This window comes from Pieris napi, chromosome 20 (assembly GCF_905475465.1).
Source record: "Pieris napi chromosome 20, ilPieNapi1.2, whole genome shotgun sequence".
In the NCBI taxonomy this organism is placed as follows: Eukaryota; Metazoa; Arthropoda; class Insecta; order Lepidoptera; family Pieridae; genus Pieris; species Pieris napi.
This window is the reverse complement of record NC_062253.1, coordinates 10,895,067-10,921,468: the sequence shown is the minus strand read 5'-3', so window position 1 is coordinate 10,921,468 and position 26,402 is coordinate 10,895,067. Positions and strand designations below refer to the sequence as shown.

At 33.8% G+C, this 26,402-nt stretch overlaps 1 protein-coding gene and 4 non-coding genes across 5 annotated transcripts; all 5 read right to left on the bottom strand.

Moving 5' to 3' along the window:
- Positions 1-1,048: 1,048 nt before the first annotated feature.
- Positions 1,049-1,120, bottom strand: Trnah-gug. Its single transcript has one exon. It is a non-coding gene; the product is annotated as a tRNA-His (tRNA).
- A 3,587-nt stretch (positions 1,121-4,707) lies between these two features.
- On the bottom strand, positions 4,708-12,914 carry LOC125059768. The gene is made up of 3 exons (XM_047664317.1): positions 12,330-12,914; positions 11,321-12,220; positions 4,708-4,855 (listed from the first exon to the last, which is right to left on the bottom strand). The coding sequence occupies exons 1-3, from the start codon at positions 12,797-12,799 to the stop codon at positions 4,708-4,710; spliced, it is 1,518 nt and encodes a 505-aa protein (XP_047520273.1). The 5' UTR covers positions 12,800-12,914.
- A 5,475-nt stretch (positions 12,915-18,389) lies between these two features.
- Positions 18,390-18,461, bottom strand: Trnah-gug. Its single transcript has one exon. It is a non-coding gene; the product is annotated as a tRNA-His (tRNA).
- A 5,039-nt stretch (positions 18,462-23,500) lies between these two features.
- Trnah-gug lies at positions 23,501-23,572 on the bottom strand. The gene has a single exon. It is a non-coding gene; the product is annotated as a tRNA-His (tRNA).
- Positions 23,573-25,280: 1,708 nt separating this feature from the next.
- On the bottom strand, positions 25,281-25,352 carry Trnah-gug. Its single transcript has one exon. It is a non-coding gene; the product is annotated as a tRNA-His (tRNA).
- Positions 25,353-26,402: the final 1,050 nt, after the last annotated feature.

Sequence of the window (26,402 nt, the reverse complement as noted above, 5' to 3'; positions counted from 1 at the left end):
GCACTGTGAGCAATGCCCCTCTTTTAGGTGGAACCGTCTCATGTTGCACCATCTTTTTACCTTTTTTCCTCGAAACAACAGTAGCCCAACATCCTGGGCGTGCAATCGATCTGTCAACTACTATTAGGTCGGACTTCGACTTTACTTTCATGTAAAATCCTGTTTTCTATATCCGCCAAGTTTTTCTTCACGAGTTCCTCAGTTGAACGCAAAATTTCGCTTTTTAGATCTTGCCCAAATAATTTTAAAACCGCAGTTAGTCTTTCGGCTAGTTGTAAAACCCATTCCTTATTTCCTTTACCGTCGATTCTTCTTGTACCTCTGATTCCGGCATAAAGAATGGTGTCGCTTTTAATGCTTCACGTGCCTTACTCAAGCCTACTGTAGCAACTTGGATAATTTCTCTTCTTTGTGACTCCTCTGTTTCCGTGTCTGAACCCGTCATCTCCCCGGAAGGTAGACAAGACTTCTTTCGGGATCCATCACTCATTTGATAGTCTTCCATTTTAAACAATTGTGAGATATAACACAAAGAAAACAACAATATTTATAAATAACCAGAAGATTATACAAATAGTTTCTTAGAACTTTGTTTTAAACGCTACATTTTTTTTAATACACAAAGTAGGTTTACGTCTTAAGTTGCAAAAAAAACATTTTTCATATTATGAACATTATATTATTACTATCTTTGTTATTATGCTGTATTATTTCTTAAGGAAATTTTAATTAACAAAACGCAATATTAGGGATACATTACCATGTGGTAAATTATATTTAATATTTGGAATTTGAAGTAAATATACAATATTGCGTAAGCCTGCATTCTATAAATATATCTACGATTTCAGTACGATATTGTACGTATACTATATATTGTATATAGTCCCTATACTGTCGAAAATTAAAGGATACAATTTAATCATTGAATGGCGGGAAATGGCGGACCTTTTAGCTAAATAATTTGCATTATGCATTTTACTGTAACACCACACAACTATTCTAAACAATAAAATAACTGTTTTAACTCCACCGTAACAGCTTTCGCTGCCGTGACCAGGATTCGAACCTGGGTTACTACGGCCACAACGTAGGGTCCTAACCACTAGACGATCACGGCTATCGGAGCAGATACCTTTCACCACTTATCTCTCAAAAGGTATCGTGAATTGTATTACTAAGCTAAATTTTAATGACCAACTACCCGTTCCTTATATAAGTAATAGTGTAACTTCTTAAATCTTTCGTATAACCGTTGTGAAATAAGAAAAACGAGAACAACCAAATTGTGTATTTTATGTAACTTTCAAGAGCGCTTGCGGCGACCGGAACCAATCAAATATTGATAATGTCTCTGACTTCAATTGAACTCCCATCACCTGCGATGGCTGTGTATTTTATGTCCAAATAAAATTAATCTCTTGTAATTTCACTTCTGATCCAATCTAAATATGGGCTGACGGGTACACTTATACTCGCATAGTTAAATCTTCCAAAAAGCGGGCTATTCTTTTTTTCGAAACACCTAATAACCCCAACATCGACACCAATAACTCCCGAACTATGCAAAACTGTGCCTCCTGAATCTCCTGGACACAGGAACTCTGTTACCCCGCACTTAGGTACTGTACATATACTTAGATATATCTTTGAAACCGGAATACGTTTACATGTCATCAACATAACATCAATCATTTTTAAAGTAAAGTTTGTTCCTGGATCCTTTTCATATTTAGTATACGTTAATCCATAACCTAAGAGTATCGCTTCTTGTCCAACGAGAGTGGTATAGTCGACTGAGCTGAGTTTCGCGTAAAATGGAAGTTGAATGCTATCAGTTTTCACTAAAGCTATGTCATTTGCTAGGTTTTCGTTAAATGGCCTATTTGGATTCAAGATTATTTTAAGAATATTTTTTCGTTGCGGCTCACTTGTTGTATTATAACGAATAAATAGTGGTACCAACATAATATTCATATCGTCAATGCAGTGTGAGGCTGTTAGCGTCCAAGTGGAAGAGAGGACAGTGGCGGAACAGAATGGAGCATATATTAATTTCCGGACCCCCTCGTGTGTTGTATATCTCTGTTCTTCCATACGGACTGCGAAAGGAAATTTTTCCATATCAGCGTATTTACCTCCATAAACTCGAAGATCCGGCCTAAGATGGCTAAAACTAGGACCATACAATAGTGTTAACACATGCAGAACTCGATTAATCATTATATTAAATAAATTCGAAACAAAAAATAAAATAATAAGATAATAAAAAATCTTATTTGATTTTTATATTTTATGATATTGCGTAGGCATATTGCACTATGGTTACTACTTTGCTACAATATAATAAATAATAAATTACCTATTGAGATATAAAAACGTTTACACTTATCAATATATCATAATTAGTGGAATTCTTTTGTTAATAATAATAATTTTAAGAATAGCATTTTGTTAAATCCAAATCTACGTATTACAAAAACGCAAAGAATTTGTATTTGTAATACGTACGGAAAAATATAGTTTATAATATTTTCCTCTTAATTATTTTAATTTTTCATAAATAACAAATGTAAGTATGTAAGGCGTGTCTTGAATAATAAAAAAAAGGGTGCGTGTACTTATGTACGCGCGTAAGAAGTTATACTTCTTTTTCATTATTAAAAATAGTTTGGCTTTGTTCCACCTCCAGTTTTTGATGTTTCACAGCGATAAGATGACAATTCTTTTTTTTTGTATTCATCAATTGTTTTTTGTCTCTTGTCCTTATATTTGCTAGATTAAATCAGAAAAATTACATGATTTGATTAAACAATGTGGTCATTTTTTTAATCAAAACATTACTCGATAATAATAATACATACGGATAGTTAACCTCTATTATTGAAGCACTTAGGAAGGTTGATGAGCACAGTTTTTTCACAATTATTAATTAGTATTGGTTTAAATATTCAATTTAAATCACTTCTGATTATAATTCAAAAAGCATTGCTAAATTTCTTTGAAAAAATAATTAAAACTCCTTTATTTGTTTAAAAGGTAAATGACAAATGTCATTATGGTCATTCAAAATTCTTGGCATACGAACTTCACGCATATTCTATTTCTTTTTACTTGTAGATTGTCTTATTCCTATCTCGCTCGCGCACGCTATAATCACACTCCTAATTTTGTGTCACAGGTGCGCGCACATTGTAAAATTTCACTCTCATAAATTTTTCATAACGCGCCTAAAGAAGTATAACTTCAAAAAGCTAAACACCGGACTTATTTCTCATATAACGGTTCTCTCACAAGATGTTTTTTTTTTGTTTTCGTTGTAAAGTATGGACTTTTGTATTTTGGCAGCAATTACTACAGTTTGTGGCAAGCTGTAGTATCATAACGAAATTTACACATAAATTATTATTACATATTCCATTTTCTTATTTATTACAAGTAGGTACGTACATATATAAAACCCTCAAATTTTTTACCGTACCGTAAAAAATTTGGGGGTTTTAATTGGTCAAAATTTATCCTGGGAGCAACATGTTAAAGAAGTTAGCCGCAAATTGTACGGTGCCTCCAGTATCGACGACTTAGTAATTTTCTTTCCTTTAGTACTAAAACCTTTCTGGCTAAATCTCTCCTCCTGCCATTACTGGACTACACCGATTCTTCTTCTTCCGATCTTAAAGAGGAGTTGCTAAATAAACTGGATCGTCTCCAAAATTTCTTTATCCGATTTATATTCGGTCTAAGAGAGTACGACCATATCTCTGCTTCCGTAAGCGGCTAGGCTGGTTACCCATTCGTCAGCGACGCGATGCTCATATTCTCCATCCCTTATATTCCATCCTGTTCAACCCTAAAACTCCTTCCTATCTCAAAAATGATTTAAAATTTTTGGGATCCCATAACTATAGCTTACGCTCTTCCGAAAACTATATCTTGAAATCCCGTTTTATTACTCCTCCTTTCTTGGCGAGTCCTTTAAGGTCTTTGCAGTTAAGCTATGGAATTCACTTCCAGTCCCTATTCGCTTAGCTCCTTCTCTATCTTCCTTTCAATTTCTTCTGTACAAATATTACCTGTCCACATCGTATCCCTAACTTTAATAATACCTACTAACTGACGTGAGACTGATCTTAAATTAAATTATAATAATTCATGTGCACTAATTATTATTATTTGTTGTATACTTAGTTTAGTTTGTTTTTTGTTCCTGTTTAGTTTATTTTCCTTAACAACTATATGTAATACATGTATTTTTGCACTTCTTGCCTACCTTATGTAATTTAATACATTTTTTTTAATTTTCTCACAGTGGTTGCCTGGAAGAGATCGCTCGAAAGCGATAAGGCCGCCAATTTTCTTTACATGTAATTATGTCAAATTTTTATATTATAAAGCAACAAATTGTAAATAAATAAAAAATAAATAAATATATTAAATTGTGCAGAACCCATATTTGCTTAGATGTTATCGATATCAGTGTCATGGTTTTATTAGGTATTTATTAGTTTTATGAGGTCCAGGGGTTGGCGTAAATAGCAACTACGGTCCACAGTGGATGAGCAATACACCCGTGTGTGCCCTAACTACAAACATTTATTTTGGCTTTTAAAAGGACTACCTCTACCAAACTCCATCCAATTATGCACTCTCCAATTATTTTTACTATTGCGATCGTGCTTTGTACAAACACACTGCGTCGTCTAGGCCTTAAACCCTCATACACACCATTTTTTCAGGTCTACTAACTCTCGCCGTTGTAGTCAGCGCAACTTTTAATTTTCTGGCGAGTAAATCTGCTTTTTCTTTATTAGCTTCGCCGTGTATCTCAATAAGACGCCCACCTGCTGCTGCCCGCCTGATGTTTATGTGACTTATGCCAAATTTAGATAAAGATTAAGTTTTATCTATTCCTCGCTTTGTTAATTACCTCAGCATACCTAACACCATTTTCTCAGCTTCCTATTCTAATGTCACCAGTACTGCTGCTGACCGCGGCACTGTGAGCAATGCCCCTCCTTTAGGTGGAACCGTCTCATGTTGCACCATCTTTTTACCTTTTTTCCTCGAAACGACAGTAGCCCAACATCCTGGGCGTGCAATCGATCTGTCAACTACTGTTAGGTCGGACTTCGACTTTACTTTCATGTAAAATCCTGTTTTCTATATTCGCCAAGTTTTTCTTCACGAGTTCCTCAGTTGAACGCAAAATTTCGCTTTTTAGATCTTGCCCAAATAATTTTAAAACCGCAGTTAGTCTTTCGGCTAGTTGTAAAACCCATTCCTTATTTCCTTTACCGTCGATTCTTCTTGTACCTCTGATTCCGGCATAAAGAATGGTGTCGCTTTTAATGCTTCACGTGCCTTACTCAAGCCTACTGTAGCAACTTGGATACTTTCTCTTCTTTGTGACTCCTCTGTTTCCGTGTCTGAACCCGTCATCTCCCCGGAAGGTAGACAAGACTTCTTTCGGGATCCATCACTCATTTGATAGTCTTCCATTTTAAACAATTGTGAGATATAACACAAAGAAAACAACAATATTTATAAATAACCAGAAGATTATACAAATAGTTTCTTAGCACTTTGTTTTAAACGCTACATTTTTTTAATGCACAAAGTAGGTTTAAGTCTTAAGTGACAAAAAAACATTTTTCATTTTTTTATTTTTTTTTTTATTTGGACCACAAAATTAGGACAAACACATGATATAAATTGACATAAACATTAACATAAATATCAAAAGCGGTGCCGTCCCTATTACATGTGGACACGACAAGCGAAATTAAGTGGATACAAAAAACAGTGTTAAATATAAACAAGCATAAAAATTAAAAATGCAAACTATAAAAGAATTATACTATTTGAACCAAAAATAAATCCTAATGCCTAATTCTGTGTCCTAATTCTACTCTTAGCTGAGGCCAAAGAACCGTGAAAAATGTCAAAACTCTGTGCAATATCATTATGGTAGCGACATAACCTATTAATTGGTGAGTTTCTGCCAACGTTTGTTCGACAATGTGGAATGTGAAAAGATCTTCGATTGTACAAACGACTCCCGACCCGAGGAACTTGTATGGATAAACGTTCTAAAATTTCTGGGCAATCCACAATTCCGTTAATTACTTTAAATAGGTATAGCAAGTCGATGTTTACTCTACGAACACTCAGAGATTCCAAGTTATAAAAATTTAACCTATCCTCATATTTACTCAACATTGCACATTTATTATTTCTAAAGGATAGATGGTATAAAAACTTCCTCTGCACCCTTTCCAGCCTCGCTGAATGGGTTAAATACATTGGAGACCAGACACAACTATTGAACTCCAATATGCTTCTGACGAGGCTGGTAAAAATAGTAACTGCGACACTGGGATCGGTAAGACTCCCTGTTATTCTGGAGATAAAACCAGAGAGCTTTGAGGATCTTTTTATAATACTATCCACATGCTCCCTAAAACTTAGTGAACTATCCATAATGACACCCAAATCTCTTATGCTTTTAACCTCTTGAAGTTTCTGGCCCCTAATGCAGTATGTTAATGGTGAAGATTTCTTTTTTTTCGAAAATTTTATGCAGCAGCACTTTCTTTCATTTAAAATCATTCTATTCAGCCCGCACCATATGTTAACTTTGTTTAGTTGCTCCTGCAGAAAATCAATATCGATATCCTGTTGAACATGTTGGTATAATTTTAAGTCATCAGCATACATTTTAAAATTGCACTTCAAATTATATGCTAAATCATTCACAAAAATGATAAAGAATAAAGGCCCTAAGTGCGATCCTTGTGGTACACCCATAGGTATAGGCTGACCATTAGACACATGCCCTCTGATCTTTACCAGTTGTGTCCTATTTTTTAAGTACGAGTCGCACCACCTAAACAATGACCCATGGATGCCCATGGAAAAGATCTTCTGCAGTAGTAAATCGTGGCAAATGAGGTCAAAAGCCTTACTGAGGTCGGTGTATATTGCATGGATTTCCTGTCCGTTGTCGATTCCCTTCGCTATGTCCTCAGTGAAACCAAGCAAATTCGTAGTGGTCGATTTCCTTGGCATGAAACCATGTTGCTCTGGGTGTATATTCTGTTTTACATGCCAAAAAATTCTCTGCTGAATAAGAGACTCAAACACTTTTCCAGGTGCTGGTAATATTGAAACTGGTCTATAGTTCTGAACAACGTTTCTATCTCCGCCTTTGTGAATAGGTGTTACCCGAGCAGCTTTCCATACGGTAGGAAACACACCTTGACGCAAAGACTCGTTATAAATCATGCATAGGGGAATCGATATATTTTCGGCACATTTCTTTAGCACAACATTAGGTATATTATCTAACCCTATACCTTTGTTTGCGTCTAACTTCCTAATGGCAGCGCGAACTTCAGATACTTCCAGGATCACATTATGCAACGAGGGATAACACCCAGGGACTAGACCTTCAGTTATTGGAGAAGAAGGATCTATATCTGAAGATGTTGTTGTTAATGAGGGTTGTAGCTGATATACTGATTGAAAGTATTCTGAGAATAAATCGCATATTTCTTGGCCACCATTCGCCTGTTTAGAACCCCAAAGGACTTGGTTTGGTATAGAACAACTGTTATGTTTTAAGTTATTAACGTAGGACCATATGTATTTAGGATTTTGTTACAAAGCTGAGGCAGCGTTCTCTTTAAAAGTTCTATAGCACTCCTTAAGCATTTCATCATATCTTCGTCGTAATATATCGAATGTTTGTTTGTCTCTTGGATTTTGATATAACCTGTATCTTTTGTGATATTTAAGTTTCTCTTTCGCGCATTTAATTAGGGGTCTACTGAACCAGGGAGGGTATGATTCACATTTTGGCATGGTATATGGCGTATTTTCTTTCAGTATTGGTAAAACTTTTGCATAAAAATTTTCCACCATTTGATTTATGTCTGCATTTGATCCCAAAATCTCAGTCCATTGTAGATGAGAGAGAGACTCGTCAATTTTAGTAAAGTCAGATTTATTAAAATTTAAAAAGGGAATTCTTTTATGCTTAAGATATTTTATTTGTCCCTGCGCTACAAGCTCGATTTCAAGTGCAGGGTGGTGACTGTCCAAATGTATAAGTGGATTTAGACATTCACTCACCTTTACCGTTTTGGGGGAGTTAGTTAGCACTAGATCCAGAGTTCGTTCAGAAGTATTCCTAACCATATTGCACTGTTTAAGATTGCAAAAGTTGATATCATCTAAGAATGTATTTTCTACTCTACCATGGCTTAGTTTAACCGGTATGCATGAAAAATGTCTTTCGTCGACCTGCCACATAATATTTTTCATATTAAAGTCGCCTAATATTATAGTTGTTTCTTGATTTATTCTGTTACAAAATACATCGGTCATGTTGTTCAGAAATAATTCTAAATAATCAATACTTACTGGAGAGGGTATGTATAGTACACATATGTTGAGGTTGAAACGCGTTGCTCCCCTGGTAAGACCTATACTCACCCATAAATCCTCACACATGGACTTCCATAATGGTCGCTCGATAACTTCTAAACGTTTGTGCACCGCGATACATACACCCCCCCCCCCCCATCTTTTTTGGTCCTGGATGATATTGTTGTGTTACGATCACTTCTGAACACCGTATACCTTAGGTCTAAAAATTCATGATCAAAAACCGAGTCATTTAGCCAAGTTTCCGTTAGAACTATGACGTCATAATCATAACGCAAAGAGCTCAAATAAAATGTATTCGTTTTGGTTCTCAAGCCTCTTACATTCTGATAGTATATGTTTAAAATTTTGACGCAAATATAACACTTAGACAATACCAAAACACAAAATTAGGAGATGAAAATTAAAGGGGAAAATGATTTACTTAAGTATTTACAAGTTTTTCAATTTTTCCACACTATCAATTAGAAGAGACCTTGAGGTAACGTTCTTCCGAGCAAATATTTTTCCGTTACGAATCCACAGAAACTCGTATCCCTTTTCCCTTGCGGCTACTCGAGCAGTGGCATGCAGTTTCTTATTTGTGGGTGACAGCTGTTCTGTAACGTATACGGAATGCGTACTCACAGCAATACCCAGATGTCCAGAATGCAGCTTTTCTTGGGGATTAGCCTGATTAAAACGTCTTACGGATGCCAGTATCTCGTCTCGTACTCGAGGGCTGATGAGTTTAACAACGATGGAACGGGGCCTGCTGGATTGTTGGTCCAGCTTTTGCACTCTGTGGAAATCTACTATCTCTGTGTCTTTAATCTCTCTTGATATTACTTTTCCAAGCTGTTTGATGGTCGTCAGAAGATTTTCAGATTTGAATTCAGGAACACATTGAATTTATATATTACAGGACCTTGAACGCTGATCCAGGGCATTAAGATGACTCCACAAAGCTCTGTTCTCTGCCTGAAGCGTTTCTATGACTTTTGTGTTCTCGCTTACTTTCTTACTTATACCTTCAAATTGTGATGAAAAGTAGTTAAGTTTTTCTTTCAGCTGCTTAAAATCCTCGTGAATTGACTTATTTTCCAATATTATCTGCTGCCTAACTTCTGCTAGAATAGTTGCAGTTGTCTCTTGGAGTTTGGCCTCTATGTACTGTTTAAGCTCATCCATGTAAGAATCACCTGCACCGCTCAACGATGAGGGTGAACAAATTACAGCACTCGGATTCTCTTGCCTTACTGGGGTGCTATCACCTTTCTTTTCTATACTTTTACAATTGGGACACTTCCAATTAGCTTTTGCCTGCTTAGATTCTTTGTGAAAGTTCTCCGTTGTAGTACCCAAGCATTGGTAGTGATAGTGCCCAACACACAGAGAACAAACTTTGTCTTCGATTGGCTTCACAATTTTGTTGCAAGCTTTGCACTTCATCCCGTTATCAAGCTTGTACTTCAAAACGTAACCGAGCAAGCTTGTGCACTATGGTTTCGATGGCAACAATACAATATATCTTGTCGTCACTTATCAGTAGTCTGTGCTTGACAGTTATGTGACGGTATCACAAAGTTGTAATTTAAAAAAAAAAAGTAACAAAATAACAAATGAGGGTATCTTGATTAGTGATGCAAAAATATTTTAATGTGATAGTTGTAAAAATGTTGTGTGTTTCGTTGAAATAACAATGGATGACGTAAGCCCGATATAGTTATTGACTTTAACAACACCTCTCACAACAAATAACCACAATTAATATTTATAAAAGCACTTAATGATTGCAACGTATACACCGTTTCAAGCTAGTCAAATCGCGACGGTTATCAAAGGTTTTTTTAAAAAGGAAAACTTTATTAAGTAAATTACACTTAATATTCTTAACTTATAGTCGATACGAGACTCTTATTCTAAGTTGGTCGATGTTAGACCCTATCACTATGGTGGCCGATATTAGACTACTTTTAATATCATTATAATCTTACAGCTAAAACCCCTTACATGATAACTTTGATTCGTGGTACACAATGGAATAATAAGACTAAGCATTGATTGCATTAACGCTTATGGTGCTATTTGGGTATCTGTGTGACATTGTAACTTTTCCCTCCTTAAGCTCGAAATCATCTGAAGAACAATTTTTCGGAGGATGGTTTCGGCCTTGAAATATTATACATGTTTTTATCTTTTTGTATGCCAGAAAGGATATAAGACTTAAAATTAAAATTACATATAGAATTATTGTCCCTAAACTGACACTATTGGTTTTCACTACACTATCACTTTGATTTTCACTGTTTTGTAGGGCGTATGATAATACTTTTAAATTGGTTAAATCAACCCCATTCAGCTTAACAGGATTAATGTTGCTCTGGATACTGATCTTCAAATTTTCAGGTAAATTTACTAGCGGCAGCTTTTGAGATATAAGCTTCTCACCGTTACTGCTATGTATTCTTAAATTGTGATTTGCAATGTTATATTGGCATTTATCTTCTATGGTTAATAAGTAAGTATTTATGAGAGTGTAATGTAAAATTTCATTATCAAGGTTCTAACCAGATCAACAGGTGATTTAGAGTAGATTATCCATCGGTTAATCTGTAAAAGTTCTACTTTAATTTCTTCGAATTCTATTGGAATTTGTTTGCAAGAGACGTTGTGAGAATATTTCATCAGGTCCAGGATACAAGTGTCTTCAACAGGTACCATGGTCTGCAGCTCATCACAGAGGTATATTTCTTCTTCTATATTCTTACATGGTGTCGACAGCGATTTCGCTTTCAACCCCTTCGCAATAAGGTAAGGATACTTGGGTAATATTATTAAGGTAAGGTTTGTTTCAGGTTGGGTGATAGGTAAGGGTACAATTGTATAATACAAATAAGTTTCTTTCTTAACTAAGGGTATTTCTAATACTAAAGTAATAACATTGTTCTTAAAATACGATTTCAATGTCATGGACTGTTCAATTCTTACAATATTTTCAGGAATTACTTTAAATATCAGCTTATCTGTTTTCTCTATGATTCTAAGTACATTAATGAGTTCATTAGTATTAATTATAGATTGATGTAATACGCCCATTCTACTGAATGCTAAAATGTTTTCAATCTCGGTCAATTTTGTGTAAATTATTTGAAAATTATGTAAGAAGGAATTATAGATATGTGTTATTTGGTTAACATGTGAAATAATTGAAATGTCTTTAATATTTTTATTAATTTTATTAATTGCATCACTTAATTGTTCGAGATTGTTTGTAATATTTATAGTAGAGTTTGCAACAAGTCTTATCATTTCGGATATAACAGTAGTTTTCTTTTCCAGAGAATGTTCACGAGATTTTACATTTTTTATTAAGTTGTCATATTTAATAGCATCATCGTAATCCAAATTTCCTGTTATCATTTTAACTAGAGATCCCAAAGGATTAATGAGTCCTCTTTTCTGTCTATTAATTGGTACAATTTCTGAATATTTGTTCAATGTGATATTTAACATATAATTAACTTGAAGCTTAACATCATTGAAGTATATTAACGAAGAGCTACTGGTATTTAACTGTAATTCTACTATTCTATTTAGTTCTATATACCTATGCATATTAAATTCTAATTCTTCCTTAATAAGTTTAATATCTAATGTCTTAATTACTATCCACTTATCATACGTAATCATAGCGATTCCTTCTCTAAGAGGGAGAACGCCTGGATTCTTCTCAACCTTTTGAAGTTGAAGGGCCCGGATCGTTACTGCTTGGGTCACTAGCAGGACGAACCTGTGGGGGACGTTTTATGTCTTTTATTGGAACATTTTTATCTTTTGTGCTAGTTTCTACTAATACTACATTTCTTTTTATTTTACCCTTAACTTTTGCTTTTTCATACCTGGGCTTATCCTTGCTTCTACGTCGATTTATGCCTTTAATAAAAACATTATCACCTTCATTTAAATCAAAATTAGTTTCTCCTACTCTACTTTGTTGAACTTTTTCTTTCCTAGTTCCTATTTTATCGGTTAAGTATTTGTATAAGTAGTGAGTTCTTTTTGCATGATCCCTAACTAGTTGTTGAGTATATTCTTTATCAAAATTTAAATTGAATTGATTGTTATTTTCCGTGTGACCAAATACTACTTCAAACGGAGTGAGACCTGTTACTGAATGGATTGTTTGATTGTAAGCCATTATAGCATAAGTCATCACTGATGTAGCATCTGTGAATTTATGTTCATATTTCGCAAGTCTATATATTTCTAAAATTGTGGAATGGAATCGTTCTATTAATCCCATTGAGTTTGGATTGTTAGGGGTGCCTATGTGAATGTCTATTTTATATAATGTCATTAAATCTTTCATGAGTTTATTATTGAATTCAGAACCAGGGTCTGAACTGATTTTAGTAGGTACGCCGTAGAATGAAAAATACTTTATAAGTGCCCTGACTACTTCAGGTGTTGATCTATCTGGGATTTCAAAAACATGTGCTAACTTACTAAATGCGTCTAATATGGTTAAGTAATATTTTCCTTCTATGGAGAATAAATCTATAAATAATTCTTGAAAAGGTCTTGATTGAGTTTGTGTAAGTTGTAATTGAGGTTTAAATGGTCTACGATCGTATTTCATACGTTTACAAGTGTCGCATGAATTTATTAAACTGGTTACGGTTTCTTCTAAATTTGTCCAAAAATAAACTCGTTTTAAATGAGAAATTGTTTCTTTAATACCTCGGTGACAGGTTTTGCCTACGTGATACTTCATTACTATTTCCTCTTGTTCTTTTTCGTCAGTGACATTAATTACTCTTTCAGTGCATTCATAAAGCTTTACGGTTTCTTTTCTAAATAATGAAATTAATACTTGTGTGAATAATTGTCGGTGTGTTTTATTTTCGTAATAGATAAAGTATTTAATTTTGGGTCTAATATATTCTTTAAGAAATTTTTTTATTAACTCGGAATTATCTAGGGGTAAGTGAACCTCTAAAATCTTTTGCTTGGGATGTGATCGAATTTTAACTGAAAGTTCATTTTTAAACCATGGGTATATTAATATTTGGTTTGGTTTTGTATCTATAGCTTCGTAAAGTATGGGAATGCCATCAGTATCCATATCTTCAGCAGAATGTGCTGTATCTGTACTAGAGTTTATTGTTAATGTGCGTGATGATGACCTGGAATTAACTCGAGATGGAATAGACCTAGATATTTCAGAAAAAGACATAGAGTTACTGTTATCATTTTCAGGTTCTTTACTTTGGTTGTTTTGTCCTAATCGTGTTATTGAATCGGTTAATTCTTGAATATAGTCATCAAGATTTCTATCAGAGTTATCTACATTAACTACCATTGATTGATTATCTTTATCGTTTTTACCTAAAGCATTTAATTTAATACGTGAGAGAGCATCAGCATTGGTGTTTTGCTTTCCATTCTTATGAATGACTTTAAAGTTGTATTCAGCTAATCTGAGTTTATATCTAGTCAATTTACTATTTGGTTCTTTAAGAGAATCTAGCCAAGCTAATGGTCTATGGTCTGTATAAATTGTAAATTTTGTTCCATATAGGTATGGACGAAAGTGTTTAACTGCCCATACTATCGCTAATAACTCTTTTTCTATAGTACTGTAACGTTTTTCTGTGTCATTCAAAGTTCTACTAGCATATGCTATTGGTTTATCACTGCCTACTTGGCCCTGCGAGAGTACAGCTCCAAGTGCATAGTCAGATGCGTCAGTTGTCAAAATAAAAGGCTTTGTAAAGTCGGGATATTGGAGTAATGGTGCATTAACAAGAAGTTCTTTGCATTTTTCAAATGATTTTAAATAATTTTCATTAATTACAATTTTACTGTTCTTTTTTAGACATGCTGTCATGGGTTGTGTAATCTTTGAGAAGTCTTTTATAAATTTTCGATAATAACCAATAAGTCCGAGAAAGCTCTTAATTTCTGTCGTAGTTTTTGGTACTGGGTAATTAAGTATAGCGTCTATTTTGTCGGTATTTGGTTTTAGTCTGTCAGGTGTAATTGTATGTCCTAAGTAATTTGTTTCTTTGCAAAGGAATTCCGATTTATCGAGTTGGACTTTAAGGTTGGTCTTTCTAAGTCTATCGAATACTAGTTTTAGTTTTATTAGGTGTTCGTCGAGGCTAGATGAAAAGATAATTATATCATCTAAGTAAATTAAGCAATGTATGCCCTGCAGTCCTCTAAGAATATTGTCCATTGCTCGTTGGAATGTCGCTGGTGCGGTCTTTAACTCAAACGGCATTCGAAGGAACTCATAGCGTCCAAATTGAGTTGAAAAGGCAGTTTTAGGTTGGTCTTCTTTTTCTATTTCCAGTTGGTGATAACCACTAGCCAAATCAAGTACTGAGAAGTAACAGCTTTTACCTAGTTTGTCAAAGAGGTCAGTTATATTAGGTAATGGATATTTATCGTCTATTGTAATGTCATTCAGTCTTCTATAGTCAACAACCATCCTAAACTTCTTTTCACCACTAGCGTCGATTTTTTTGGTACGAGGTGTACAGGTGCACACCATGGAGAATTAGATTCTTGTATTACATTATCTTTTAAAAGTTTATCTATTTGATTTCTAATTTCAACAGCTTCGGCTGGAGATTGACGATAAGGCTTTACGTAAATTGGGTCTTCATTAGTTGTACGAATTTTATGCTTAACTTGATTAGAAAAACTTAATGGTATATGCTCGCTGTAAAAAATATCTCTATATTCAAAACACAAATTAAAAATTTTAGTTCTTTCTTCCTCATTAATATGTTCAAAACGTAATTTAGACAAATTTTGTTTCAGAATTTTATCAATTTTATAATCATTAATTGTTTGAGTATTATTTATATTAATTATTTCTTCATTGTAACTTGTAACTATCAGAGGTTTAGTGATTTTAATTTCATAGTTTTTATCAGATGAATTTTGTATTATAGTGGTAGCATAACCGTTTTCGCATTTTACAAGAGCAGATGGTGTTCTTATACCTTTACCAAAATTAATTGAATTTAATATTGCTTGTCCATTAGGAAGATTAACAGGAACCTTAACACGAGTTTCAGATCGTGCATCAACATGAATGGCAAATGGTGGGCTATAAATGATTGGTAATTCTGTGTCACGAGTTTTTAAAATTTGATTTTTCATGTCTATATTAGCGTCAAGTTGTTTTAATAAGTCTGATCCTATTAAACCGCCATAATCGCTATCCACATTATAGATATAAAATTTATGATAATCTGTACTACAAAAAGTTTTAAAGAGAGGTATATAAATTACTTCGTTATGGTGACTCTGTGCGTGTGTACTCACGACTTCGAATGGCTCATAATATTTAAATTCTGTCAAATACTTATTGACTATTTCAGGACTTATAAAGGATCTTGAACTACCTGTGTCTATCATAAACTTACTATTTATTTCGGGAATTTCAATATGTGGCAACTTTAAAGCACCGTGATGATTTAATTGTATTACTTCGGTTTGTCGGTTATTGAGGCCTGTGTATGAAAATTTTCAGGTTCTGAGGTGTCAATAGCTTCTTCTGAATTTTTTTCTATTTCGCAATAATTATCTGGAGTAAAATCGTTCGAATCTACATTATAATATTCATAAGGATAATTATCTTCGTGTGTATAAAATGTTTCATGATCGTAATCTGTGTAGTTATTCATATCGTCGTTCATGTAATTTGTATAAAATAAATTATTTGATGTTCTTGGTGTCATAAAATTTGGCTTAGCTTGAGGCGCCGTTCGCATCGATACATCGTTATCATATCTATGCACCGGTTTTGGTTGATGATTTTGTGGAATACCAAATTTAAATTGTTGTTGATTCGTTGTTTGGGGGAATTGCCTGTATCCAAATTGAGGTGGTCCACCACCAAACTTAAATTGTGAATTATTAGGATTATTAGAATTATATAACCCTTGCTTTTGGTTGGTACCGAATTTAAAGTTAGAGAAATTAGGTTTAAATCCTTGAGGTTGTTGTTGTGGTTGTATTCCAAATTTGAAATTCATTGGAGGCTTATTTTGGTATTGGGGTAATTGATTAAACTTATTAAAATTATTTTGTGAAAAATTATTTCGTGATAAATTATTTTGTGGTAAATTATTTTGTGGAAAATTATTTTGTGGAAAATTATTTTGTGTTAAATTATTTTTTTCATTAATATTTTGAGTATATTTTTGTTTATTAACACTCCGTGATTTATATTGGTTAAGGAAATTTACTTCTTCCATTACTACACTGAGCGCGTCTTCTAGAGTTGTACATCTATGTAATCGGACAACGCGTATCATATCTTCGGGCAAATTGAAAAGGAAAACATTTAAACATGTGTGGTTATATATATTCATCTTCGCGTTCTTAATATTCTCGTCCTCTATTAAATTAATTTTTGAAAATAATGTGCTACGGACGCTTTGGATTCGATTACAAAAGCTTAAATATGACTCGCCTTGATTAATTTTAATATTTTCTAATTCAATCGAAATACATTCTTCAGTTCTAGGATCTCCGAAATGTTGGATAAGAGTTGTTCTTAGCTCCTCCCAATTATTGATGTCTTGTCTCTCGCTTATTAAGTGGCTTGCCTTACCTCTAAGGCGGCTTGTTATAACATGAAATATGTATATATCTTGTGCTATATTCGGACGTTCTGGCCTAAAGGCTCTAATGACATACTCACTTTTCTTTAAAAATAAATTTAATAGTTTTTGTTCCCCATCGAACTTAGGTATAATATTTAGAATATCAGTTGGAATTGTGCGTATTTCTTGCATTTTAAAAAAAAAATATTTATTACAATAAAAATTAAAAATAATATAAATTTATTTTCTTTACTTACTTAATAATTCAATATAATTCTCTTTTTATTTCAATTAAAATCTTTATCACTTAAAATTACTTAAATCTATTTTACACAATACACAGTCAAACGGAAATAAAATGGGACAGGTTGGAATGCGAAGAGGTTTACTCACATAAGTCTGCAACCCATTTCTTCTATTTATAACTGCTTCTGCTTCTTTCACTTTTTACCTTTTACCGTCGAATTACGCGATCAATAATGACTTATTTGTTTGGTCGTAAAATATCCGTTAAATGCGTAAAAACACACGCGCAACCCTACACTCAGACTGATTTTAAGTCTTCACAGGCACAGGATCACGACGGATATCCTACCGGCTGCGCCAGTCAAATCGCGACGGTTATCAAAAGTTTTTTTTAAAAGGAAAACTTTATTAAGTAAATTACACTTAATATTCTTAACTTATAGTCGATACGAGACTCTTATTCTAAGTTGGTCGATGTTAGACCCTATCACTATGGTGGCCGATATAAGACTACTTTTAATATCATTATAATCTTACAGCTAAAACCCCTTACATGATAACTTTGATTCGTGGTACACAATGGAATAATAAGACTAAGCATTGATTGCATTAACGCTTATGGTGCTATTTGGGTATCTGTGTGACATTGTAACTAGCTTGACACAATACTCACACATATTATGAACATTATATTAAAAACTATCTTTGTTATTATGCTGTATTATTTCTAAAGGAAATCTTAATTAACAAAACGCAATATTGTGGATACATTACCATGTGGTAAATTATATTTAATATTTGCTATATGAAGTAAATATACAATATTGCGTAAGCCTATTTCTATATTGTATATATTATATTGTTAGAGTACATACATTCTATCAATATATGTACGATTATAGTACGATATGGAACGATTAATGTTAAGTCCCTATACTGTCAAAAATTAATGGATACAATTATAATTGAACTCTAAAATGGCGGACCTTTTAGCTAAATAATTTGCATTATGCATTTTACTGTAACACCACACAACTATTCCAAACAATAAAATAATTATTTTAACTCCACCGTAACAGCTTTCGCTGCCGTGACCAGGATTCTAACCTGGGTTACTACGGCCACAACGTAGGGTCCTAACCACTAGACGATCACGGCTATCGGAGCAGATACCTTTCACCACTTATCTCTCAAAAGGTATCGTGAATTGTATTAAAATTGTACTAAGCTAAATTAAAATGACCAACTACCCGTTCCTTCTATAAGTGATAGTGTAACTTCTTAATTTTTCGTATAACCGTTGTGAAATAAGAAAAACTAAAACAACAAAATTGTGTATTTTAAGGAACGTTCAAGAGCGCTTGCGGCGACCGGAACCAATCAAATATTGATAATGTCTCTGACTTCAATTGAACTCCCATCGTCTGCGATGGCTGTGTATTTAATGTCCGAATAAAATTAATCTCTTGTAATTTCACTTCTGATCCAATCTAAAAATGGGCTGACGGGTATATCCATACTCGCATAATTAAATCTTCTAAAATTCGGGCTATTCTTTTTTTCGAAACACCTAACAACCGCAGAATGGACACCAATAACTCCCGAACTATCCAAAACTGTGCCTCCTGAATCTCCTGGACACAGGAACTCTGTTACCCCGCACTTAGGTACTGTACATATACTTATATATATCTTTGAAATCGGAGTACGTTTACATGTCATCAGCATAACATCCATCATTTTTAAAGTAAAGTTTGTTCCTGGATCCTTTTCATATTTAGTATACGGTATTCCATAACCTAAGAGTATCGCTTCTTGTCCAACGAGAGTGGTATAGTCGACTGAGCTGAGTTTCGCGTAAAATGGAAGTTGGATGCTATCAGTTTTCACTAAAGCTATGTCATTTGCTATGGGTTCGTTAATTCGCCTATTTGGATTCGAGATGATTTTAAGAATTATTTTTCGTTGCGGCTCACCTGTTGTATTATAACGAATAAATAGTGATACCAACATAATATTCTTATAGTCAATGCAGTGTGAGGCTGTTAGCGTCCAAGTGGAAGAGAGGACAGTGGCGGAACAGAATGGATCATATATTAATTTCCGGACCCCCTCGTGTGTTGTATATCTCTGTTTTTCCATAAGGACTGCGAAAGGAAATTTTTCCATATCAGCGTATTTACCTCCATAAATTCGAAGATCCGGCCTAAGATGGCTAAAACTAGGACCATACAATAGTGTTAACACATGCAGAACTCGATTAATCATTATATTAAATAAATTCGAAACAAAAAATAAAATAAACAATTTTTAACTTGAAACCCCTTAACGTTTGTATAGGATAATAAAAAATCTTATTTGATTTTTATATTTTATGATATTGCGTAGGCATATTGTACTATGGTTACTACTTTGCTACAATATAATAAATAATAAATTACCTATTGAGATATAAAAACGTTTACACTTATCAATATATCATAATTAGTGGAATTCTTTTGTTAATAATAATAATTTTAAGAATATCATTTTGTTAAATCCAAATCTACGTATTACAAAAACGCAAAGAATTTGTATTTGTAATACGTACGGAAAAATATATTTTATAATATTTTCCTCTTAATTATTTTAATTTTTCATAAATAACAAATGTAAGTATGCAAGGCGTGTCTTGAATAATAAAAAGCTAAACACCGGACTCATTTCTCATATTCTAACGGTTCTCTCACAAGATGTTTTTTTTTGTTTTCGTTGTAAAGTATGGACTTTTGTATTTTGGCAGCAATTACTCCAGTTTGCCACTATCATAACGAAATTTACAAATAAATTATTATTACATATTCCATTTTCTTATTTATTACAATATAACGTACATATATAAAACCCTCAAATTTTTTACCGTACAGTAAAAAATTTGGGGTTTTAATTGCTCAAAATTTATCCTGGGAGCAACATGTTAAAGAAGTTCCTTTTAGTACTAAAACCTCACTGGCTAAATCTCTCCTCCTGCCATTACTGGACTACGCCGATTCCTGCTCTTCCGATCTAAACGAGGAGTTGCTAAATAAACTGGATCGTCTCCAAAATTTCTGTATATGATTTATATTCGGTTTAAGAGAGTACGACCATATCTCTGCGTTCCGTAAGCGGATAGCCTGGTTACCCATTCGTCAGCGACGCGATGCTCCATCTCTAATATTCCATCCTGTTCAACCCTAAAACTTCTTCCTATCTCAAAAATGATTTTAAATTTTAGGATCCCATAACTATAGCTTACGCTCTTCCGAAAACTATATCTTGAAATCCCGTGTCATAACTCCTCCTTTCGCTTAGCTCCTTCTCTATCTTCCTTTCAATTTCTTCTGTACAAATATTACCTGTCCACATCGTATCCCTAACTTTAATAATACGTACTAACTGACGAGAGACTGATCTTAAATTAAATTATAATGATTCATGTGCAGTTATTATTATTATTATTTGTTGTATACTTTATTAGTTTAGTTGGTTTTTTGTTCCTGTTTAGTTTCTTTTCCTTAACAACTATATGTAATACGTGTATTTTTGCACTTCTTGTCTACCTTATGTAATTTAATACATTTTTTTTCTTTTCTCACAGTGGTTGCCTGGAAGAGATCGCTCGAAAGCGATAAGGCCACCAGTTTCCTTTACATGTAATTATGTCAAATTTTTATATCATAAAGCAACAAATTGTAAATAAATAAATATATTAAATGGTGCAGAACTCATATCTGCTTAGATGTTATCGATATAATGGTTTTATTAGGTATTTATTAAACTCAAACTCAAAATATCTTTATTCAAGTGGGTAACCAAGTACACTTTTGAATCGTCAAGTTAAATAAATCGTAAATTTACATTTATTACCAGTTCGCAAGTCAAGGGCGTAGAGCGGGTAAGAAGAACTGGCAAGAAACTTTCCGCCACTCTTTTTAATTGCCAAGTATTGTCATACAAATTGTTTGAACTGGAGCAATTCAATCCCAAGGATTAGGATCATTTAAGTAGTCCTCAAATTTATAAAAAGCTTTGTTGATTAATTTTCGTTTAACGAGGGCTTTGAATTTATTTAGTGATAATTCTCTAATTTCGCTTGGGAGTTTGTTGTAAAAACGAATACAATTTCCATATAAGGAGTGGTTTATCTTTTGGAGCCTGGTTGGTCGTACACTCAAATTAGTTCTATTTCGCGTATTATACTGGTGAAAGTCACCATTTGTTTTAAAATCGTTTATATTTTTTTGGACATACAACAAGGCTTCAAGAATATATTGACCAGATAGTGTCATAATATTTAATTCCTTAAACTTATTCCGTACCGACTCCCTCGGAGAAACACAACAAATACCCCGAACAGCCCGCTTCTGCAGCACCAATATGGATTGAACCTCTGCAGCAGCACCCCACAGTAAAATACCGTACGACATAACGCTATGAAAGTAGCTATGATACACAATTTTAGCCGTGTCCTTATCAGTAAACTGTCGGATTTTCTTTACTGCATATGCTGCATTAGTTTTATGAGGTCCAGGGGTTGGCGTAAATAGCACCTACGGTCCACAGTGGATGAGCAAGACACCCGCGTGTGCCCTAACTACAAACATTTATAGCAGCGTGGGGGGGGGGGGTAATTTTAAAAGGACTACCTCTACCAAACTCCATCAAATTATGCACTCTCCAATTATTTTCCCTATTGCGACCGGTCATTATACAAACACAATTCTTGTTCTGTATGTTCAATGTCTTTACACCTTATTAACACTTATTAACTCTGCTGCGCAGTTTGCCTTATTTGTCCGGGCAGCAATTACATCCCCGGCAGTAACTGCGTCGTCGAGGCCTTTAACCCTCATACACACCATTTTTTAGGCCTACTAACTGTCGCCGTTGTAGTCAGCGCAACTTTTAATTTTCTGGCGAGTAAATCTGCTTTTTCTTTATTAGCTTCGCCTTGTATCTCAATAAGACGCCCACCTGCTGCTGCCCGCCTGATGTTTATGAGACTTATGCCAAATTTAGATAAAGATTAAGTTTTATCTATTCCTCGCTTTGTTAATTACCTCAGCATACCTAGCACCATTTTCCTCAGCTTCCTATTCTAATGTCACCAGTACTGCTACTGACCGTGGCACTGTGAGCAATGGCCCTCCTTTGGGTGGAACCGTCTCATGTTGCACCATCTTTTTAACTTTTTTCCTCGAAACAACAGTAGCCCAACATCCTGGGCGTGCAATCGATCTGTCAACTACTGTTAGGTCGGACTTCGACTTTACTTTCATGTAAAATTCTGTTTTCTATATCCGCCAAGTTTTTCTTCACGAGTTCCTCAGTTGAACGCAAAATTTCGCTTTTTAGATCTTTCCCAAATAATTATAAAACCGCAGTTAGTCTTTCGGCTAGTTGTAAAACCCATTCCTTATTTCCTTTACCGTCGATTCTTCTTGTACCTCTGATTCCGGCATAAAGAATGGTGTCGCTTTTAATGCTTCACGTGCCTTACTCAAGCCTACTGTAGCAACTTGGATAGTTTCTCTTCTTTGTGTCTCCTCTGTTTCCGTGTCTGAACCCGTCATCTCCCCGGAAGGTAGACAAGACTTCTTTCGGGATCCATCACTCATTTGATAGTCTTCCATTTTAAACAATTGTGAGATATAACACAAAGAAAACAACAATATTTATAAATAACCAGAAGATTACACAAATAGTTTCTTAGAACTTTGTTTTAAACGCTACATTTTTTTTAATACACAAAGTAGGTTTACGTCTTAAGTTGCAAAAAAAACATTTTTCATATTATGAACATTATATTATTACTATCTTTTTTATTATGCTGTATTATTTCTTAAGGAAATTTTAATGAACAAAACGCAATATTAGGGATACATTACCATGTGGTAAATTATATTTAATATTTGGAATTTGAAGTAAATATACAATATTGCGTAAGCCTGCATTCTATAAATATATCTACGATTACAGTACGATATTGTACGTATACTATATATTGTATATAGTCCCTATACTGTCGAAAATTAAAGGATACAATTTTATCATTGAATGGCGGGAAATGGCGGATTTTTTAGCTAAATAATTTGCATTATGCATTTTACTGTAACACCACACAACTATTCTAAACAATAAAATAACTGTTTTAACTCCACAGTAACAGCTTTCGCTGCCGTGACCAGGATTCGAACCTGGGTTACTACGGCCACAACGTAGGGTCCTAACCACTAGACGATCACGGCTATCGGAGCAGATACCTTTCACCACTTATCTCTCAAAAGGTATCGTGAATTGTATTACTAAGCTAAATTTTAATGACCAACTACCCGTTTCTTATATAAGTAATAGTGTAACTTCTTAAATCTTTCGTATAACCGTTGTGAAATAAGAAAAACGAGAACAACCAAATTGTGTATTTTATGTAACTTTCAAGAGCGCTTGCGGCGACCGGAACCAATCAAATATTGATAATGTCTCTGACTTCAATTAAACTCCCATCACCTGCGATGGCTGTGTATTTTATGTCCAAATAAAATTAATCTCTTGTAATTTCACTTCTGATCCAATCTAAATATGGGCTGACGGGTACACTTATACTCGCATAGTTAAATCTTCCAAAAAGCGGGCTATTCTTTTTTTCGAAACACCTAATAACCCCAACATCGACACCAATAACTCCCGAACTATGCAAAACTGTGCCTCCTGAATCTCCTGGACACAGGAACTCTGTTACCCCGCACTTAGGTACTGTACATATACTTATATATATCTTTGAAATCGGAGTACGTTTACATGTCATCAGCATAACATCCATCATTTTTAAAGTAAAGTTTGTTCCTGGATCCTTTTCATATTTAGTATACGGTATTCCATAACCTAAGAGTATCGCTTCTTGTCCAACGAGAGTGGTATAGTCGACTGAGCTGAGTTTCGCGTAAAATGGAAGTTGGATGCTATCAGTTTTCACTAAAGCTATGTCATTTGCTAGGCGTTCGTTAATTCGCCTATTTGGATTCGAGATGATTTTAAGAATTATTTTTCGTTGCGGCTCACCTGTTGTATTATAACAAATAAATAGTGGTACCAACATAATATTCATATCGTCAATGCAGTGTGAGGCTGTTAGCGTCCAAGTGGAAGAGAGGACAGTGGCGGAACAGAATGGATCATATATTAATTTCCGGACCCCCTCGTATGTTGTATATCTCTGTTTTTCCATAAGGACTGCGAAAGGAAATTTTTCCATATCAGCGTATTTACCTCCATAAATTCGAAGATCCGGCCTAAGATGGCTAAAACTAGGACCATACAATAGTGTTAACACATGCAGAACTCGATTAATCATTATATTCAATAAATTCGCAACAAAAAAATAATATAAACAATTTTTAACGTGAAACCACTTAACGTTTGTATAATAAAATAAAAAGCAATTTGATTTTTATATTATATGATATTGCATTATGGTAACTACTTTGATACAATATAATAAATCACCTTTTGAGATATAAAAGAGAAATTCGTTTCCTGGTTATTAAATGCAATAAGTAGAATTTTTGTTAATAATAATTTTTAGAGTATCATTTTGTTTAATCCAATTGTACGTATTACAAAAACGCAGAGTGCATTAATTGTATTACGTACCGAAATATTAATTTTATAATATTTTCCTCTTAATTTTTTTAACTTATAATGTTCTTATAATGTCATGTCGTAAATGACAAATGTAAATTCAACATTAAGATATATACTACAGAATCTACTTGGGAGTTTAAAAATAATTTTATTGCTAACTTATTTATCAGAAATATAAAAGAAATCAGTATTCTGAAATATATAAAATATAATTTGTTTATTGAGAATAAATTGTTAAAATCAAAGGGTAATATGTTCGTAAGGTGATTTCTATGTACAATTTTAAAAAAATACTCCACCGTAACAGCTATTCGCTGCCGTGACCAGGATTCGAACCTGGGTTACTACGGCCACAACGTAGGGTCCTAACCACTAGACGATCACGGCTATCGGAGTTGATATTGGCTGATTCGAAACACGTTATTTAAAGATAATTTGATATAATATTGAAAGTTTGGAAGGTAGGTTTATAAAACATTTAAGTTTAAAGCTGGTCCGTTCTAATTTAGTCGTGTAATACCAATAACCAAAGCACTTTCACTATTTCTCGTTAGTTTCTGAGATTCATGTCAGTACGATGACCTTGATATAAATTACTTTGTCAAGGTGGATATTCAATTTAGGAATTTGAAACACCTACTACTGACAGTTATATAAACCTCGAAAAAATTAATAAAACAAATTTTGTATCTTTTCCAGCATAAAAGGGCCAAGATTCGACTTGAAGAAAAAAAATCTAAAACGTAGACGAATCGCAGCGCAATATCAATTCATAATTATGTAGATCGAAAGTTACCGTATACAGTACTGTTATACTTGTGGTTGAGCCGGACTGAAATGCGAAATTCTTATTTTATTAAAAATACTATATACGTTTGACTACGAAGAGTTCACTTAATCATGTTAAAGATGATAAATAACTGTCAGAAGCATCATAATTTCATAACCATCATTTATTTCAATAGAAAGAGGATCTCTTTGGTATCAAATTTCCGCTCAGTGAAAAATATTTGTATATTGAAATGAATATTAAGAAAGATAAAATTTGGTTCGGTTAATCTCAGGATCTGCAAAAATCTATGTAATAATTCAAATTTTACTGAATAAAGATGCGAGAAATTTTATAAAATTTCAATATATATTTGTATATTTCATGTAGTATAAAGTTCTTGCAGATGCAATTGGTAGCAACATATAAAAGCCTTATGTTACTATTACATCTGAATATATCATGAGTTTTTAAAAGATTCTCTTTTTATTGGAATATTGATTAGTTATTATTTACGAATATGTATATAACAATATATTACCTAGGTAAGGGGGCGACCATAAATTACGTGAGGTGTTTAAGGGTGGAGGGGGTCGAGTCAAATCTCTTTTAATCTTAAGTTGGAGAGAGGGGGGGTCTCGGCAAATATCACGCAATTTTTTTTCTGA

Coding starts and splice junctions, on each gene's coding strand:
- LOC125059768 (XM_047664317.1), bottom strand. CDS start 12,799: ATGAAAGATTTAATGACATTATATAAAATAGACATTCACATAGGCACC. Junction 12,221..12,329: donor AGAAGCAAGGATAAGCCCAG/GTATGAAAAAGC, acceptor CGTCCCCCACAG/GTTCGTCCTGCTAGTGACCC. Junction 4,856..11,320: donor GTTAAGAAAGAAACTTATTT/GTATTATACAAT, acceptor CATAAACATCAG/GCGGGCAGCAGCAGGTGGGC.